Below are 19,481 nucleotides of genomic sequence, written 5' to 3'. Positions count from 1 at the left end.
AGAATTCCATGCTGTAATACAACAATTTTCAACCTTTTTCATCTCATGGCACACATAAACTACTAAAATTTTGCAGCATACCAAAAAATATAATTTTTACTAATCTGACAAAAAAAGATAGATGTAATTTTGATTCATTCACACAGAATGGCTATTGTTGTGTTGGCTGTTATCATTTAAAAATTATATATTTTCATTGATTTCAGAGAGAGGAAGGGAGAGGGAGAGAGAAAACCACTATGAGAATCATCGATTGGCTGTCTCCTGCACGCACCACACTGGGGATCAAGCCTGCAGCTTGGGCATGTGCCCTGACTGGGAAGCGAACCCGGAATCTCCTGGCTCATGGGTCCAATGCTGAACCGCTGAGCCACACCTGCCAAGTGGCTGTTGTCACTTTTGAATTTGACAATCTAAGATAAATTAGTGCCTCTGACTAAAGAGTCAGGGAATGTATAAAAATTATTGTGGCACACGGGTTGAAAATCACTGCTCTAGCAAAACAGAATATAAGTAAAGGAAGAAGAAACTAAACATACAATCACCAGCCCTGGCCAATGTGCTCAGTTGCCTGGAGTGTCATCCCGTATACCAAAGTGTGAGGGTTCAATTCCCAGTCAGGGCACATACCCATGTTGAGGGTCAATCCCCTGTCGGGGCAAGTGCAGAAGGCAACAGATGGATGTTTCTCTCACATTAATGTTTCTCTCCTCTCTCTCTAAATTCAATAAAAACATATTATCAGGTGAGAATTTAACAATATATAAAACATACAATCACTATGACCTAGCACTTGCACTCTTAGACAGTTATCTCCGGAAAGAAAAGCCAATAAAGGGAAATGGGGAGGGGAAACAACAGGATGAAAGCTGAGGAGCAACCATAGCTTAGACTTGAACAAAAACCTCCCAAAAGTTTTGAAAGTGAGGTCTCTAGGGGAAAAAATAAAATCAGCTAATTATTTGATATATTTGACCACTTATAAAATGAGAATTTAAAATAAATCTGACTTAGCATAGAAAGAAATAAGGATAGGCACATAGAAAACTAAGAGCAAATAAAAAAAGTAGGTCATTACCTCAGAACAAAAAATGGAATTAATAAAATTTAATATATTTGATCATTTCATAGGAGCACACTTACCTCTGCAATTAAAAAAAAATTACAGACACAATAATATAAACACTGACTTAGTAAAAAATGTGACATAATTATATGGGGAAAACAGACAAAAGGGAACTAGAGAAAGAGCATAAGACCTAAATGCCTATCTACCATAAAAATTAATAAAATTTATATAAGGACTAGAATAGGCTTCCAGTCAAGATGGTGGCATAGGTAAACGTGGTATTAGAATCCTCTCACAATGAAATAAAAAATACAATCAATCTTCAGAACCACCATCATTCAGAACCACCTGAAATCTAGCTGAATGGAAGTCCTATAACTCAGAAGCCAAGTAGGGACGGGGACACGAAGGCATGGAATATGTTGGTCCCACACCCATGTGTGGCAGTTTTTAATTGTTGTGGAGGTCACCCCTTGAGAAGTGAGGGATCCCAGCACCACACCAGCCCCCCAGCACAGGGTTGCAGTGCCAGGAAGAGAAGTCTCCATAACTCTGGGCTTTAAAAACCAGTGGAGATTGTAGCTAAATGACACGAAGCTGCTGGAGTCCCAGGCAGTTCTTCTTAAAGAGCCCAAGCACAGACTCACTTGGACTCACTCCCTTGGAGCTCCAGTGCTGGAGCAGAAGCTTGAAAGAACCAGGGACATATAGGGAGGAACTAAATTGTCTGGCATCAGGGCAAGAGCTGGGGGGGCGGGGAGAGCTTTCTCCCAAACAAAAGTGCTGGCAGAGGCCACTGTTCTTTGCTGAGCCTCCCCACCACAGCACTGACAGGTAGGTACCATATCTGAGTCTCCATCAACCTGGCTCACACTGTTCACCCCAACTAGTGGCTCCCTGAGACCCTGCACTACCTAACTAGCAGGATAATCCAAGCCATCTCCAATGACTTTTCCATACAACTGGCCTTTCTTGCCTCATGTTTGGACTGTCCTAAAATCTCTTAAATAATGCCCTGACAGGTTTGGCTCAGTGGATAGGGCATCGACCTGTGGACTGAAGGGTCCCAGGTTCGGTTCCAGTCAAGGGCATGTACCTTGGTTGCAGGCACATCCCCAGTGAGGGGGTGTGCAGGAGGCAGCTGATGGATGTTTCTCTCTCATTGATGTTTCTAACTCTCTGTCACTCTCCCTTCCTCTCTGTAAAAAAATCAATAAAATATATTTTTTAAAAATAAATAAACATAAAATAAAACAAAATCTCTTAAACAAGCAGCAGCTGGCCTCAGCATGCTCTGTACCTCTTGCTAAGTGGTGCCAGGCCGAGCACTAGCAGCAGCTCGCCTTGGTTCACAGCTTGGCCTCTCCTGGGCACCTTCAAGCCCAGCACAAGTAGCAATCTGCAGACTGCTCGGTAGATCATGCAGGGAAAACCCAGGCACAGCACAGGCAGTGGCTGACTTTTTTTTTTTTTAATGATTTCTTTCTTTTGTAAAGAAATTATATTTTATTAATTTCTTACAGAGAGGAAGGGAGAGGGACAGAGAGTTAGAAACATCGATGAGAGATAAACATCAATCAGCTGCCTCCTACACACCCCCTACTGGGGATGTGCCTGCAACCAAGGTACATATCCTTGACCAGAATCGAACCCTGGGACCCTTCAGTCCACAGGCTGATGCTCTATCCACTGAGCCAAACCGGTCATGGCAGTGGCTGACTTTTTACCTCGTAGGAGGCTCCAGAGCCAGTGTACCCATTGAACAACTTCAGACCATGCTGGATTATAACCCTACCACCTCCACGAGCAACATACTCAAGGGGTGGACTGATTGAGCACCAAAGCCCCAATGAAGCAAGTCCTGCTCTGTAGGGTTGACACCTGCACAGCAGTTCCTTTGCTGTAGTCACAGCTGATTGGCCTGGGGAATCAATCCTTCCCAGTGATGCCAATAGCAATCAAGGCTCAACTACAATAGGACATTGTACACAACCCACACAGGGGTGCAATTGGAACGCCCAGCTCAGGTGACTGGGGAGGCTGTGCCTGGACCCTACAGAACACCTACCTCACAAGGCCACTCTATCAAGTCCAGGAAACATAGCAGTTCTACCTAATACACAGAAACGAATACAGGGAAGTAGCCAAAACATGGCGACAATGAAACATATTGCAAATGAAAGAACAGGAGAAATCTCCTGAAAAAGAACTAAATGAAATGGAAGCAAGCAAACTACCAGATACAGAGTTCAAAACAATAGTTATAAAGATGCTCAAGGAACTTAATGAGAACTTCAAGGAACTTATTGAGAACTTCAACAGCCTGAAAAAAGACGAACCATAAAAAGGAACCAGTCATAAATTGAGGATTCACTAATTGAAATGAGGAATAAATTACAGGGCATCAACAGTAGGGTAGCAGACACCGAGAATCAAATCAGTGATTTAGAATGCGAGGAAGCAAAAACAAAACAAAACAGAACAACAACAACAAAAAATCAAAACAGCAAAATGAAAAAAAGTATCCAAAAATATGAAGCCTCTGGAACAATTTCAAGTATACCAACATTCACATCATGGGGGTGCCAGAAGGAGAAGAGAGAGAGCAAGAAATTGGAAGACCTGTTTGTAAAAATAATGACAGAAAAATTCTCTTACCTGATGAAAGAAAGAGACATACAAGTTCAGGAAGCGCAGAGAGTCCCAAACAAGACGAACCAAAAGAGGCCCACACCAAGCCACATCATAATTAAAATGCCAAAGGTTAAAAACCAAGAAATAATCTTGAAAGCACGAAGAAAAAGGCAGTTTGTAACCTAAAAGAGAGTTCCCATAAGCTTACTCCTCAGCAGAAACTTTGCAGGCTAGAAAGGATTGGCAAGAAATATTCAAAGTGATGAAAAACAAGGACCTACAACCAAGAATACTCTACCCAGCAAAGCTATCATTTAGAATTGAAAGTCAGATAAGGTCTTCCCAGCCAAGAAAAAGCTAAAGGAGTTCATCACCACCAAACTAGTATTACATGAAATGTTAAAGGATCTTCTTTAAGAAAAATTAGGGAAAAAAGGATAAAAAATATTAACAATAAAATGGCAATAAATACATATCCATCAACAATTGAATCTAAAAATCAAAATAAACAAACAAGCAGAACTGAAACAGACTCAGATACAGAGAACATTTTGACAGTTGCCAGATGGGAGGGTATTGGGTGCATGGCTGAAAACAGTGAAGGGATTAAGAAGTATAAATTGATAGTAACAGAATAGTCAGGGGATGTAAAGTACAGCATAGGAAATGCAGTTAATAATGTTCTAATAAGTAGGTATGGTGTCAAACGGGTATGAGATTATTGGGGATGATCACTTAGTAAGTTTTATAATGTCTAATTCTGGGATGTGCACCTGAAAATCCTAATAAAATGGTAATATGCAAATTAACCATCACTCCGCTACATAAGCCACGCCCACCAGCCAAGCAGGGCGAGTATGCAAATTAACCCCAATCCAAGATGGCTACAGCCACAGAGAGCAGGGTTTCCCAGGTAACAGAGTAAGCCAAGCTTTCCATAGCCATTGCAGGCCTAAGCCTCCACTCAAGCTACAAAGTTTCAATTATAGAAGGTAAACAAATTCAAACAAATGGCGGCAGAATGGAGCTTGAGAGAGCAGGCCAGGGTTGCCGGCGGCAACAGGGGAAGCAAAGCTTTCCGCACACTCTGGCCGGGCTCACCCGCTTAAGGCTACAAAGTTTCAATTGTAGAAGGTGAATTAACTGCCATAGAAATGGCTGCCGCCCCGGAGGGAGCAGCAGGCTTGGCTCCGCTCCAGGCTACAAAGTTTCAATTGTAGAAAGGAAAATAAATTCCAGATACCAGGGCCTCTGCTTGGGTCGCCAAGGGGCGTGGCCGGCCTGCAAACCACCACAGGCCCCTCACTCAGGCCGCCCCACACCCCAAGGGAACCCCACCCTGATCTGGGACACCCTTCAGGGCAAACCAGCTGGCCCCCACTCCTGCACCAGGCCTCTATCCTATCTAATAAAAGAGTAATATGCAGATTGATCATCACTGCAACACACAATATAGCTGCCCCCATGTGGTCAAAGATCCTGCCCCCATGTGGACACAAGATGGCCACCACAAGATGGCCAGCAGGAGAGGGCAGTTGGGAGGCACCCGGCCTGCAAGGGAGGGCAGTTGAGAGGGACCAGGCTTGCAAGGGAGGGCAGTTGGAGGTGATCAACCCTGCAGGAGAGGGCAGTTAGGGGTGGCCAGGCTGGCAGAGGAGGGAAGTTGGGGGCAAACAGGCTGGCAGGGGAGCAGTTAAGACATCAATCAGGCTGGCAGCGGAGTGGTTAGGGGGTGATCAGGCTGGCAGGCAGAAGCGGTTAGGGGCAATCAGGGAGGCAGGCAGGCAAGCAGTTGGGAGCCAGCAGTCCTGGATTGTGAGAGGGATGTCCGACTGCCCGTTTAGGCCCGATCCTGGTGGGATCGGGCCTAAACGGGCAGTCGGACATCCCTCCAGGAGTCCCAGATTGGAGAGGGTACAGGCTGGGCTGAGGGACAACCCCCCGCCATGCACGAATTTAGTGCACCGGGCTTCTAGTAATATTATATTGTAAGTCAAATATAATTGAAAAATTTAAAAAATGATTTTAAAAGTTATATAATTATTTTATTTAGACATATGGAAGAAATACCAGAAGAAACAGCTACAAGAGTTGAAAATGGATGACTAGAAGAGTAGAACTGAGATTAGGAAGGAGACTGCTGTGGTTTTTTTTAATCATTATTACTAGTGGCCCGGTGCGTGGATTCATGCACATTGAAAGGAAATTAATTAGAAGAAATATTTTAATATTGTTATTCGCCCTTTCTCTATAATAGAAGTGTCAACCAAATTCATGATCGACAATGACAGAAACACATGTGTGCTACTGGCGCCAGTGAGAGCTTTATATGTATCACGTATGTGCGAGGCAACTTAGCCTTTTATTGCTATAGAATAAACTTGCTTAATTAGACCTGCTTTCTGATGTAGCTAAACTTTTTCCAGCCCAGTGAAGCACCCCAACTTCCCTTTCAGGTAACTGTCAGCAACACAGCAGTAAATATCAACACGAAGCAGATTATTATTGTAGATCACACAGGGAGAACAAAGGGTAAAATATTTAACTGCAGCAGTGTTTGACTATATTCTGCGCAGTGAGAAAACCTGAAGCCATTTTCAAGGTCCACCATTTCTTACTTCTTTTCAGTCGGATCAATTTCTAAGTTTTCTAAATCTCCGTTTTCCAGCTAATGAAAAGAAAATAGAATTCCACTGAGTCTCCTATCTACCTATTCCAGGACTTCTGTGAGGATCAAATGAGATGAGGCACAGGAAAATGCTTCACAGACATTTGGTTAAAGTGTGAAATGTTTTTACCTGGCTATAAAGCAAGTCATGTTCCTGGACTGAAGAAACTGCAAGGAGGCTAGTCGCTAGGAAGAGGAAGCGGGTGTTGCTACGTGACATCATTACCTGGCACCCACAGCCACCATTTCCAGGCTGGGCTGGGCTATGAGCCGCATTTTGTGCCATGGGGAATTGGCAGTATCTGCTGCGATTTGGTGGGCTGTTGCTCCGGGGAGGTGGCGGGGCCTGTGTCCCACTTGGGAAAAGCCAAGTGTTGCTTTGTGGGCGCCAGGTCCATAGTGCCGTTTATTGTTAAATGGCCTGTCGCTAGGGAGAGGAAGCCAGGCATTGCTATATGACGGCATTACCCAGGGCCCACAGCCACCGTTTCTAGGCTAGGCTAGGCTGCGGGCCACATTTTGCACCATGGGATCTTGGCAGCGTTGGCTACAATTTGGTGGGCTGTTGCTCTGGGGTGGTGGCGGGGCCTGTGTCCCACTTGGGTAAGGTGACCAGATCGTCCCACTTTTGGCGGGACAAAACCGATTTTTAACAATTTGTCCAGCGTCCCACGGTGTTTTAAGAAATCTTTCCAAAAATAGGGACTTTTTTAAAACGCCGTGGGATGCGGGACAAATTGTTAAAAATCGGTTTTGTCCCGCCAAAAGCGGGACAATCTGGTCACCTTACACTTGGGGGAAGGCGAGTGTTGCTTTGTGGGTGCCAGGTTCATGGTGCCATTTCTCTGTGTGCATATTAGCCATATATATATATATATATATATATATATATATATATTGATTTAAGAGAGAGAGACAGAGACATATCAATTTGTTGTTCCACTTATTTATACATTTTATTGGTTGATTCTTGTATGTGCCCTGACAGGAGATCGAACCTGCAATCTTGGTGTATCAGGAAATGCCCTAACCAACTGACCTCCTTGGCCAGGACTAAGACTGCTATTTATATTTTCACTGCTTTTATTTCTTTGGTAGTATTTAGTTTTGTTTTGTGGGGTTTTTTAAAAATATATTTTATTGATTTTTTACAGAGAGGAAGGGAGAAGAGATAGAGAGTTAGAAACATCGATGAGAGAGAAACATCGATCAGCTGCCTCTTGCACAGCCCCTACTGGGGATATGCCCACAACCAAGGTACATGCCCTTGACCGGAATCGAACCTGGGACCTTTCATTCTGCAGGCCGACGCTCTATCCACTGAGCCAAACCGGTTTCGGCGAGTATTTAGTTTTGAAAGATGTTATGTTCATATATTTTTATTAAAAGCAAAAAAAAATTAATTACTATAATAATAAAAGCATAATATGCTAATTAGACCAGACATCCTTCAGGATGAAGCTGGGGCTGCGAGGGAAGCCCGGGTCCCGGATGCCCGCCGGTGGCCGGAGGGAAGCCCAGGTACTGGGTGTCTGCTGGTGGCTGGAGGGAAGCCCAGGTCCTGGGTGCGAGAGGGAAGCCAGTGCCGGCAGCCGGGGGAAGGAAGGCCTACTCTTGCACAAATTTCGTGCATCAGGCCTCTAGTATAAAATAATACCCTATATTGTTCATGGGTACAAACACATATGTAACAGTATGAACAAAATGGACTGGAAAGAAGCATGCCATATTCATACTAGTGGCTACTTCTGGGAGTGAGAACTCATAGTGAAGAATATAAGGCATTTCCACTTCGTAACATTTTCTTTCATATAATAAAAAAAATGACAAAACAAATTTGACAAAATATTAAAAATTGGCAGTATCAATTTTGATAATGGGAACATAGTTGTTTGTCATTTTATACTGTACTTTCCCATATTTTAAAAAACTCCCTCTTCCCCCACAAATAAACCCAATTAACATTTTATAAAGTTCCAAAGAAAATCCAATAGAGGATTTTTGGTATTAGAGTAATTATATATACATAGCTTCCCCCACCCCAAATCAACCTAATCCTTATACATTATACAGAAATTCATAGATTGAAAATGGAAGTGTAAAATATAAAACCATAAAATTTTTAGAAAAGGAAAACCCTAGCTGGATGACTACATTAGTTGGAGTCTCGACCCAGACACCAAAAGGTTGAAGGTTTGATTGATGTTTCTCTCTCACATCCATGTTGTTGCTTTTGTTTTTCTCCCTCTCTCTCTTCCTATCTCTCTAAAAATCAATGAAAACATATCCTCAGGTGAAGGTTAATTAAAAAAAAAAAAAAAAGAGGAGAAAATCTTTGGAATCTAGGGCTAGGCTAAGTATTCTTATACTTGGTGCCAAGAGCGTGATCCATAATAGGTAAAACTCAGAAAAAGGACTTCAGTAAAATAAAAATGTTTGCTTTCCAAGAGACCCTGTGAAGAGGATGAAAAGACAAGCTACAGACTGGAAGAAAATACTCCCAAACCATATATCCAACAAAGAATCAATATCCTATATAATAAAGAGGTAATATAGCTCTGTCCAGTTTGGCTCAGTGGATAGAGCATCGGCCTGCAGACTGAAGGGCCCCAGGTTCGATTCTGGTCAAGGGCACATGCCTGGGTTGCGGGCTTGATCCCCAGTAGGGGGCGTGCAGGAGGCAGCTGATCAATGAGTCTCTCTCATCATAGATGTTTCTATCTCTCTCTCCCTCTCCCTTCCTCTCTGAAAGCAATAAAAATATATTTTAAAGAAAATAATAAAGCCGTAATATGCAAATTGACTGTCACTTCAACACACAAGATGGCCACCCCCCTGTGGACACAAGATGGCCACCACAAGATGGCTGGCAGGGGAGGGCAGTTGGGAGGGACCAGGCCTGCAAGGGAGGGCAGGTGTGGGCGATCAGGCCAGCAGGGCGGGGACCAGGCCTGAAAGGGGAGGGCAGGTGGGGTTTATCAGGCCAGCAGGGGAGGGCAGTTGGGGAGGGACCCAGGCCTGCAGGGGAGGGCAGTTGGGAGAGACCAGGCCTGCAGGGGAGGGCAGTTAGAGGCGACCAGGCTGGCAAGGGCGGGCAGTTAGGGGTGACTGGGCCACCAGGGGAGGGCAGTTGGGGGCGACCAGGCCTGCAGGAGAGGACAGTTAGGGGCGACCAGGCTGGCAAGGGATGAAAGTTAGGGGTGACCAGGCCTGCAGGGGAGGGCAGTTGGGGGCGACCAGGTCTGCAGGGGAGGACAGTTAGGGGTGACCAGGCTGGCAGGGGAGGGCAGTTAGGGGCAATCGGGCCAGCAGGGGAGCAGTTAGGCGTCGATCAGGCTGGTAGCAGAGTGGTTAAGGGCAATCAGGCAGGCAGGCAAGCGGTTGGGAGCAAGCAGTCCTGGATTTTGAGAGAGATGTCCGACTGCCCGTTTAGGCCCAATCCCGGTTGGACTCCCTTGAGGGGTCCCATATTGGAGAGGGTGCAGGCTGGCTGAAGGACACATGCCCCCCCACCCCCCATGCACGAATTTCGTGCACCAGGCCTCTAGTCTAGAATAAAGAACTTTCAAATATCAATAGGTTTTCTTTTAATCTTCACTCGAGGATATCTTTTTCATTGTTTTTGAGAGAGAGAGAGAAAAAGAGAGAGAGACCTCTAAGTGAGAGAGAACCATCCATTGGTTGCCTTCTGTACACACTCCAACCGGGGACTGAACCTGTAACCCAGGTATGTGCCCTGACCGGAATATCAAACCTGCCATCTTTCAGTGTACTGGGGTAACACTCCAACCAACTGAGATACACCCATCAGGGCTCTCAATATATATATATATATATATATATATATATATATATATACACATATATATATAAATATATTTTATTGACTTTTTTACAGAGAGGAAGGGAGAAGGATAGAGAGCTAGAAACATCGATGAGAGAGAAATATCTACCAGCCGCCTCCTGCACACCCTCCACCAGGGATGTGCCTGCAACCAAGGTACATGCCCTTGACCAGAATCAAACCCGGGACCTTTCAGTCTGCAGGCCGACGCTCTATCCACTGAGCCAAACCGGTTTCGGATCAATATTTTTTTAAAAATACAAATAGAAAATAGGTAAAAGCCATGAAAAGACATTTTACAAAAAGAATATACAGATGGCAAATAAGCACATGAAGAGATTTTCATTAACTATTAGGGAAGTGTAAATTAAAACCACAATGGGATCTCATTACACACCTATCAGAAAAGCTAAAATAAAAAAACTGTGACATTGAATGCTGGTGAGGAAGCAAAGAAAATGGATCCCTCATATATTGCTAGTGGGTATGCAGAATGGTACAACCACTCTGGAAAACAGCTAGGCAGTTTCTCATAAAACTAAACATAAAATTACCATATGACTAGCAATTGCACTCTTGCACATTTATTTCAGAGAAATGGAGTTATGTTTACACAAAACCTAGACAAAAATATTCATAACAGCTTTATTTTCATTTTTTTGTTAATCCTTAACCAAGGATATTTTTTCCATTGATTTCTAAAGAGAGTTGAAGGGAGGGGGTTGGGGTTGCGGGGGGGGGGGGGGGGGGAGGGGAGAGAGGAAAAGAGGAAGAAAGAGAGAAACATTGATGTGAAAGAGACAGACCGACTAGCCACCTCCTGCACACATCCCAACAAGGACCTAGGATTTAATCTGCAATACCCTTGAATGGGAATCAAACCCATGACCTTTTTGGTGCACAGACCAATGCTCCAACCAGCCAGAGCCATAACAGCTTTAGTTGTAATAGCCAGAATCTGGAAACAACCCAGATGTCCTTCAATAGATGAAAATAAGCCAGACAATGAAAGAAAAATACCACATGATCTCACTCATTTATGGATAATAAAGAACATTATAAACTGAAAAAAAAAAAAAAGATAGATACAGAGACAGTAAAGCAACAAACAGACTTTCAAATTACAGGGGGAAAGTTAGGGAGAGGTGGGGGAGACAAGAAATCAAACGAAGGACTTGTATGCATGCATATAAGCATAAACAATGGACGCAAAACTCTGGGGGGTGAGGGCATGTATGGGTGTGGGGTGGGGGGGTAATGGTAAGATATGTACACATATAATACCTCAATTAAAAAAAAGTAATATGCAAATTAACAGCACTCTGCTACACCCACAAACCACGCCCACCAGCCAATCAGAGCGAGTATGCAAATAAACCCAACCAAGATGGCTACAGCCACAGAGAGCACGAGGGAGGCTTGGGTTTCCCAGGCAACAGAGGAAGACAAGCTTTCTGCCTGCCCTTGCTGGCCTAAGCCTCCACTCAAGGCTACAAAGTTTCAATTATAGAAGGTAAACAAATCCAAACAGAAATGGCTTCTGGCCACAGAGGCTTGGCTCCACTCCAGGCTACAAAGTTTCAATTGTAGAAGGAAAATAAATTCCAGATACCAGGGCCTCCGCTTGGGTCACCAGCGGGCGTGGGTGGCCTGCAAACCACCACAGGCCCCTCGCTCAGGCCACCCCACACCCCAAGGGAACCCCCACTCTGATCCAGGACATCCTTCAGGGCAAACCAGTTTGCCCCCACCCATGCACCAGGCCTCTATCCTATCTAATAAAAGAGTAATATGCAGATTGACCATCACCCAACACACAACATGGCTGCCCCCATGTGGTCAAAGATCCTGCCGCCATGTGGACAAAAGATGGCCGGCACAAGTTGGCCAGCAGGGGAGGGCAGTTGGAGGCGATCAACCCTGCAGGGGAGGGCAGTTAGGGGTGACAAGGCCGGCAGAGGAGGTAAGTTGGGGGCAAACAGGCTGGCAGGGGAGCAGTTAGACATCAATCAGGCTGGCATGGGAGTGGTTAGGGGGTGATCAGGCTGGCAGGCAGAAGCGGTTAGGGGCAATCAGGAAGGCAAGCAGGCGAGCAGTTGGGACCCAGCAGTCCTGGATTGTGAGAGGGATCCCAGATTGGAGAGGGTACAGGCTGGGCTGAGGGACACCCCCCCACCCCCATGCATGAATTTTGTGCACTGCGCCTCTAGTGATGATAATAATAATAATAATAAATTAATAATAATAACAATAATACTCAGCAATAAAAATGTACCAACTATTAAAACATGACAATTTAGGTGAATCATTAGTAAATTGTACTGAATGGAAAAAGGTTACATACACTACGATTCCATTTATATAGTAACATTCTTGAAATTACAAAATTATAGTAATGGAGAATAGATTAGTGGTTGTAGGGATTAGGGATGGGGAGGGGTGGGACAGCGGTATGTGGTAATGGGATTCTTTTGTATCTTTTCCTGTGGTGATGGATACACAAACCTATGTGTATAATAAAAGTTACAAATACACACACACACTCACACACAAACACAAAACCCAGGAAGATCTGAAATAAGACTGATAGATTACATCAGTGTTAAGATCTGGTTCTAATACTTTGCTATGATTTTGTACTATGATGTTACCGTGGGAAAACTGTGGAAAGGTACGTGTGATCTCTCTGTATCATTTCTTTTTTTTTTTTTTCTGTATCATTTCTTACAACTGCATGTGAATCTACAATTATTTCATAATACAAGTTAAATTTAAAAACATCTTTTTAAAAAATAATGTGTAAGGGGAAGAAAAAAGAAGAGAAAGTCTTGGTCCATGGGCATCCTGGACAACAGTGAGAACCTTGATATCTATGCCATAAGCTAGAATTCCAAGGCAGAGTCTGGAACTTGATGTAAGACAGAGGTCTGGAGTTGATGAAGATTCTGGGTTCTAGATCCTGAAGTAGGGGGCTCATTCATCTAATAAAGAGGCAAGATTAGGCCCTGGCTGGTGTTTCTCAGTGGTTAGAGCATTGGCCTGCTCACTGGAGGGTCATGGGTTTGATTTCTGGTAAAGGGCACATATCTTGGGTTGCAGGTTTGATCATCTGCCCCGGTCAGAAAAAATATCCTCTGGTGAGGATTAACAAAACAAAACAAAAAGAAGCGAGATTAGGATGTCCTTCCATAGGATTGGGATGTGTTTTCTAATTATAATATAACTAGAGGCCTGGTGCATGAAAATTCATGCACTGGAGGGGGCGGTCCCTCAGCTCAGCCTGCCCCCTCTCACAGTCCGGGAGCCTTCGGGGGCAGGAGGTAATCAGGGGAAGGTGACGCTCCATCACACCTCTGCTGCTGCCACTGCCGGCAGCGCAAGCCTCAGCCAACCATGGTTACCTGAGCCTCGGGCAGCCCTGGGCGGCTGGACAGCTGCCTTCTGAGGCTTGCCTGTGCCTCAGACCAGCCCTGGGTGGCTGGGGGGCTGAGGGTACTGGGCACCACCATCTTGTGGCTGTGGGCACCGCCATTTTGAGGCCGTGGCAGTCAATTAGCATATTCCCTCCTTATTGGCTGTGGGCGCCACCATCTTTGTGAGGGCGTGATGGTCCATTAGCATATTCCCTCTTTATTAGATAGGATAGCTGTTTTGGTTGGTGCCAAGAGAATAATTCAAACCTGCTTTTTTCTTTTTCTGTTTTTAATCCTCACTTGAGGAACTGCTTAGAGAGAGGAAGGGAGGAAGGAAGGAAGGGAGAAAGGGCCGAAACTGGTTTGGCTCAGTGGATAGAGCGTCGGCCTGCGGACTGAAGAGTCCCAGGTTCGATTCCAGTCAAGGGCATGTACCTTGGTTGCAGGCACAACCCCAGTGGGGGGTGTGCAGAAGGCAGCTGATAGATGTTTCTCTCTCATCGATGTTTCTGACTCTCTATCCCTCTCCCTTCCTCTCTGTAAAAAGTCAATAAAATATATTTTTAAAAAAAAGAAAGGGAGAGAGGAAGAGAGAGAAGGAAAGAAAGAGAGAGAGACACAGAGAGAAACATCAATGTACGTGGATCAAACCTGCAACCCAGGCATGTGCCCTAACCGGGAATCAAGCCCAGCACCCTTTTGGTGCACAGGACACTCAAACAGCCTCACCGCTCCAGCTGACCAAACCTGTGTTTTGATGGGGGGACGAGGTCATGGCAGAAATAACATCTCAAGGATCCCACAGCAGAAGCACTAGAACAAGCCAAGAATCCACAGGACAAGTGTGCATCCTCTTATAGCAGCACAGAGCTCCTCCCTGCTCCACAATATAACTCTGATTCAAAACTACAGGGGGCTTGGCTCAGTGGATAGAGCATCGGCCTACGGACTCAAGGGTCCCAGGTTTGATTCCTGTCAAGGGCATGTACCTTGGTTGCGGGCACATACCCAGTGGGGAGTGTGCAGGAGGCAGCTGATCGATGTTTCTCTCTCATCGATGTTTCTCTCTGCCCCTCTCCCTTCTACTCTGTAAAAAATCAATAAAATATATTTTTAAAAAAAACTACAGGGGGGAAAACTGGTTGGGAAAAATACTGGATGCATGTAAGGACCTTGAACTGTTAGGGAAGAAACAAGGGCAATGTGGGAGAAAAGAATACTCCTCCCGACTTGATATATGTGCTTTCCTTTTTCTTCTCTTACTTTCCTTGCATTCTTGATCTGCTTATTTACTTTTTTCTCCATCACTTCTCTCTTACTTCTTTACCTGTTTCCTAACTCATTATTTTCCTCTTTTCTCTTGTTAAAAGGCTCTCTCCCTGCATCTTCTTCTTTTTTTTTTTTTTAATATATTTTATTGATTTTTACAGGGAGGAAGGGAGAGGGACAGAGAGCTAGAAACGTCGATGAGAGAGAAACATCGGCCAGCTGCCTCCTGCACACCCCCTACTGGGGATGTGCCCGCAACCAAGGTACATGTCCTTGACCGGAATCGAACCTGGGACCTTCCAGTCCGCAGGCCGACGCTCTATCCACTGAGACAAACCGGTTTTGGCATCCCTGCATCTTCTTTACAGCACACTAAGCAGGACAGGAATCACAAAGGGGAAGATGTACTCACAGAATCATGGATTCCTAAAACATTTAAGTTAGACAGTACGTGGATATCAGAGTCTAACATCACAGGAAAACTGAAGTACAGAGGAGGAAAATAACTTGTATAAGTCATAGAGGGGATTTTTGGCCAAGCTGGAATTTAAGCCTGGGTGGGACCCACTGGGACAACTTTGCCAATTTCTAGAGCTCAGCTTGGAGAGAAAGAAATGTCTGCTGCAGCCAATGACAACATGGTAATATAAATGAGAGCAATACTAAGAGAAATGATCTATGCTCTGTTGCCACAACAGTTATCAAGTAGCTCTGAATCAGTTACTGACCTGGTGGTTTGTAGTACAGTTTGGGTTGAAGGAAAATCACATAGGCTACATTTCTAAGAGGCAACTCTTCTCTGACTGAATCATTTTGTTTGTTTGTTTTGTTTTCTCTTTTCAGAGGCCATTTACAGTCCCTTTCTTCTTGCTGCTCTTGCCAACTCTGACACCAATGCAAACCAAGTTCTTTCATAATTCTAAATATCAAATTTGCAAAGTACAACTGAGCAGTGTATGAAGGAATAAGCAGCAATAAAGAAAATATAGCATTGCAGTTTTCTATATTTCTTGTGTTTTTTGAAAAATCCTTATTGTTGTTAAAATATATTTTGCTGGCAGATATTTCAACTACTTTGTATTTTTCTGGAATACAGATGCTTAGAGAAACCACTTAACTGTACGGCTGGTGGGTGGTATCCTTAGAGTCACAACCGTAGAGGAATTCTGAGGCTGGGCTCCCTGAGATACAACTTGAAGTGATTGGAAGTGTTTCTGTCAGAAACACAGGCATTTCCTCACAAACTAGAGATTATTTTTCTGCCTTCACAAAGCAATGTAGAACATTTACTTGGTTTTAGAGCTGGAGTTACTAGAGATACGCTCAAGACAGAGGAATATTTTAAAAACTGAATCTTTGAATCCTTACATGCAAATGGAAAACACTAGGTACTGCATTCTGTCACCATATCAGTCAGTGCATCAGTACTTATGCTTCTTGAAAGTAAAGAACAAGAGAGAATGGAAAACTGAGCATTGGCTGTGTAGGCTTGGTATCCATGGAGCACGCTATGAGGCTGCTGTTAGGGTAACTAGAAATCAGGCACAAGGAAGGAAAGAAATAGCACAAATGAGAGGAAGCTCTGAGACTAGGTTGATCCTTCACAGTATGTGGGAACCAGGAATGACTTGTTAGACAAAGGTAGGTGGTACGAGAGAAAAGGAAAATTAGAATTTCAAATAGAAAATATATACAGCTATGAGTTTTGTAAAATCTGTTCTTTTGTAGAAAACATGACATATAAACTTACTTTGACTTAATATGGCGTCTAGAGATGTGGCTACTGCTTTCTGAGGGAAAACTCCAAATAGCTTTCCTTTTGAGCATAATTAGAAGAGAGACTCATGTGGAAATATATTCAGCTACTTGTTTACCTTGATCTCAATTATTATTAAAACTCCTAGCCCTCCTTCCCCTTCTTGCCAGGAGGCCAGAATACATGTTGACTAAAGAATGTCTCTGCCCTGGCCGGTTGCACAATGGTTAGAGTGTCAGCTCTTGGACCAGAGGATCGGGGGTTTGATTCCAGGTCAAGGGCACATACCTCAGTTGCGGGTTCAATCCCCAGCCCGGTTGGGGTGCATGCCGGAGGCACCCAACTGATGCATCGTTCTTTCTCTCTCTCTCCGTCCCCCCTCCCTTCTACTCTATCTGAAAATCAATGGAAAAATATATCCTCGGATGAGGATTAAGAAAAAAGGAATGTCTAAAACCCTGCAGAGAACTTTTATAAGAATTTATTTGAGGCAAAACTGACAATTGCTGGGAGATCAAATGCTTCCATGAATTATTTTGAATGCACCTGCACCCCTCCCTCAAAAACTAATGTTAATAAATGCTCAATAGAGAAACTGCCTAAATGAAAGGACCAAATTTCACTCGGAGGACAGGACATTTTTGTTTTTTTCTAAAAATACCTGCATTTCAGGAAAATACTTTTTAAATGTGTCCATTATTATAGGGTTCCCCTTTTGGTACCAAAGATCATCAGAAATTTCAGAACATAAAATACTGGCAACAAGTACCAAAGCAGGAGATGCCTCTTTCTGGAGGAGAGAAACCATCATCTAAGTGACAGTGATGCTCCCTCACCCAGGAAATCTCAGTTAAGGACGTGAGGTATGGAAGGAGCTGCTGCCATCCCCTGCCAGAGCATCCTAGTTGGCTCAAACCTTTTTCCTACTTACATGGAACAGTGGAAAGTGCCAACAGGGTTCTCACGACGAATGTCTTCATACTCCTCATATATTCCCCGCTTTTGCCTGGTGCTCACGTAATTCATCAGCTCCTGGATTGTCATGGCTTGAGGACCTGGAACATGCACTGAGTCCCAGTCTAAAGCAGGAGGGAGGGAGAACAGGATGATCTCATCGAAGGGGTCCGGGTGGCCATTCATCTGGGGTAGGAATTGGAAATTCCAAGTGGCGAGGTCCATTTTGACGTACCCACCCAGGTTTTCTGGAAGGCACTCTCTGGGCAGGTGCTGGGTGACCTCGGATGTCTTTAATATCTGAATCTGGAAGGCCAGAAAGAACCATGTGAGTATGTGTATGTGTGTGTGGTGGGGAGACAAATAATGAAGATAAAGAACAAATGTGGCCCTAGTCGGTTTGGCTCGGTGGATAGAGCATTGGCCAGTGCACTGAAGGATTCCGGGTTCTATTCTGGTCAAGGGCACATGCCTGGGTTGCAGGCTCAATCCCCAGCAGGTGGCATGCAGGAGGCAGCCAATCAATGATTCTCTCTCATCACTGATGTTTCTATCTCTCCCTCTCCCTTCCTCTCTGAAATCAATAAAAATATTTTAAAAAAATAAAAGTGCTTCGGGGATGTAAAGTACAGCACAGGGAATATAGTCAATAATATTATAATAATTATGTATGGTGCCAGGTAGGCACTTAAATAATGGGGGGGGGGGCGGTTACACTGTAAATTATGATTGTCTAACCACTATGCTGTACACCTAAAACTAATATAAAATAATATTAGGTTTGGAGAACAGGATGAAATTTACTTGCGATACTTAGTATATTTGTAAAAACAAACTGTACTTCATCTGTCTAGGATTGAAGTCTTTTGAATTTCCCAGAGAATGTATATCAAATTCCCAGAATATATAGCACATTCACTCCTGAAAATAGGTGATCTATTATACACCTTCTAAAAGGAAGGTATAGTGAACAAAGGCGTTATTTTATGCTATTAACAAGGCTTCCCAGTAACATCTGCTGAAGGTAATTCATCTTCTGACTACCAAGAATGAATAGGTAGTGGTTATTTTTGTCAACTTTGTACTAAGCCTGTTATAATTTACTTTATTAATATGTTTGTATGGATGTTCTTAGAGATAGGTTTCTATGAAAGTAACACAAGTTACCCATACACAGGGTAGCCCAGGAAAATGCTGGAGAAGTCAGCATAATACCTAATTCTGCTGTCTGCTGGAACCCAGCCATACTGGACAATATTAGCCTAGTTGGTTAGTCTTGAAATCCATGTGGAATGAAGGTGATGACCTCTCTTGCTATTGCATTTTCTGGAATGGCCTCTTTCCCTCCTCAGCCTCTTTAAGGACAGCTTATAGCTCATGAATCCCATTTGCCCAGGCAATGTTCTCCTCCATGCTCCTGCAGAGCCACACTCCTCTCTCTGCACTTGTCTTTCTCTGTGTCCCCTATCAAGATCATGAACTCCTCTAGGAGAATTGGGCAATTTTTCATTCCCAAGGCCCAGAGCCTGGATTGTAAAGGTCCTCAATATATTTTGAGTTTATACATGCATTTATGTTTGAATATAAAAGTGTAAGAACTTGCCTAAGGAGTCTTCTCAGAGAGTTATATTAGGAAAGATATCCCCTACTCTGAGTCATTAGGTCCCTAAGTAGTTCCATAGAACCAAATCAGTTTCTCCTTGCCAACTCAAGTCACCTCAACTATAAAGATCTGCATTATTATTCATATAACCTCATAATCCTATACTACAAAAATCTCTGATATTCCATAACAACTTTATTATCTTAAATCTAATTTGTCAATGTTTCATATGCCCTTCCTTTCAAGGGTAGAAATGAATGAGTGAATTAGT

At 43.8% G+C, this 19,481-nt stretch overlaps 1 protein-coding gene and 1 long non-coding RNA gene across 5 annotated transcripts in view; one reads left to right on the top strand and one right to left on the bottom strand.

Moving 5' to 3' along the window:
• Window positions 1-19,481, bottom strand: part of PTPN9 (protein tyrosine phosphatase non-receptor type 9) — a 126,941-nt gene that overhangs the window by 21,113 nt on the left and 86,347 nt on the right. For 3 of the 4 annotated variants that reach the window (XM_028133409.2, XM_008157051.3, XM_054716671.1), the window contains one exon: window positions 17,585-17,913. In XM_028133409.2, the coding sequence (XP_027989210.2) occupies window positions 17,585-17,913 (329 nt within the window). The remainder of the gene's footprint in view (window positions 1-17,584; window positions 17,914-19,481) is intronic. The other variant, XM_054716670.1, reaches the window with a different exon arrangement.
• LOC129149190 (uncharacterized) overlaps window positions 1-19,481 on the top strand; it is a 52,527-nt gene that overhangs the window by 18,428 nt on the left and 14,618 nt on the right. The gene's annotated exons all lie outside the window — the stretch shown is intronic.

Source organism: Eptesicus fuscus, chromosome 5 (genome assembly GCF_027574615.1).
Source record: "Eptesicus fuscus isolate TK198812 chromosome 5, DD_ASM_mEF_20220401, whole genome shotgun sequence".
NCBI classification, from domain to species: Eukaryota; Metazoa; Chordata; class Mammalia; order Chiroptera; family Vespertilionidae; genus Eptesicus; species Eptesicus fuscus.
The sequence above is the reverse complement of the archived record's forward strand: the minus strand, read 5'-3'. Positions and strand labels throughout refer to the sequence as shown.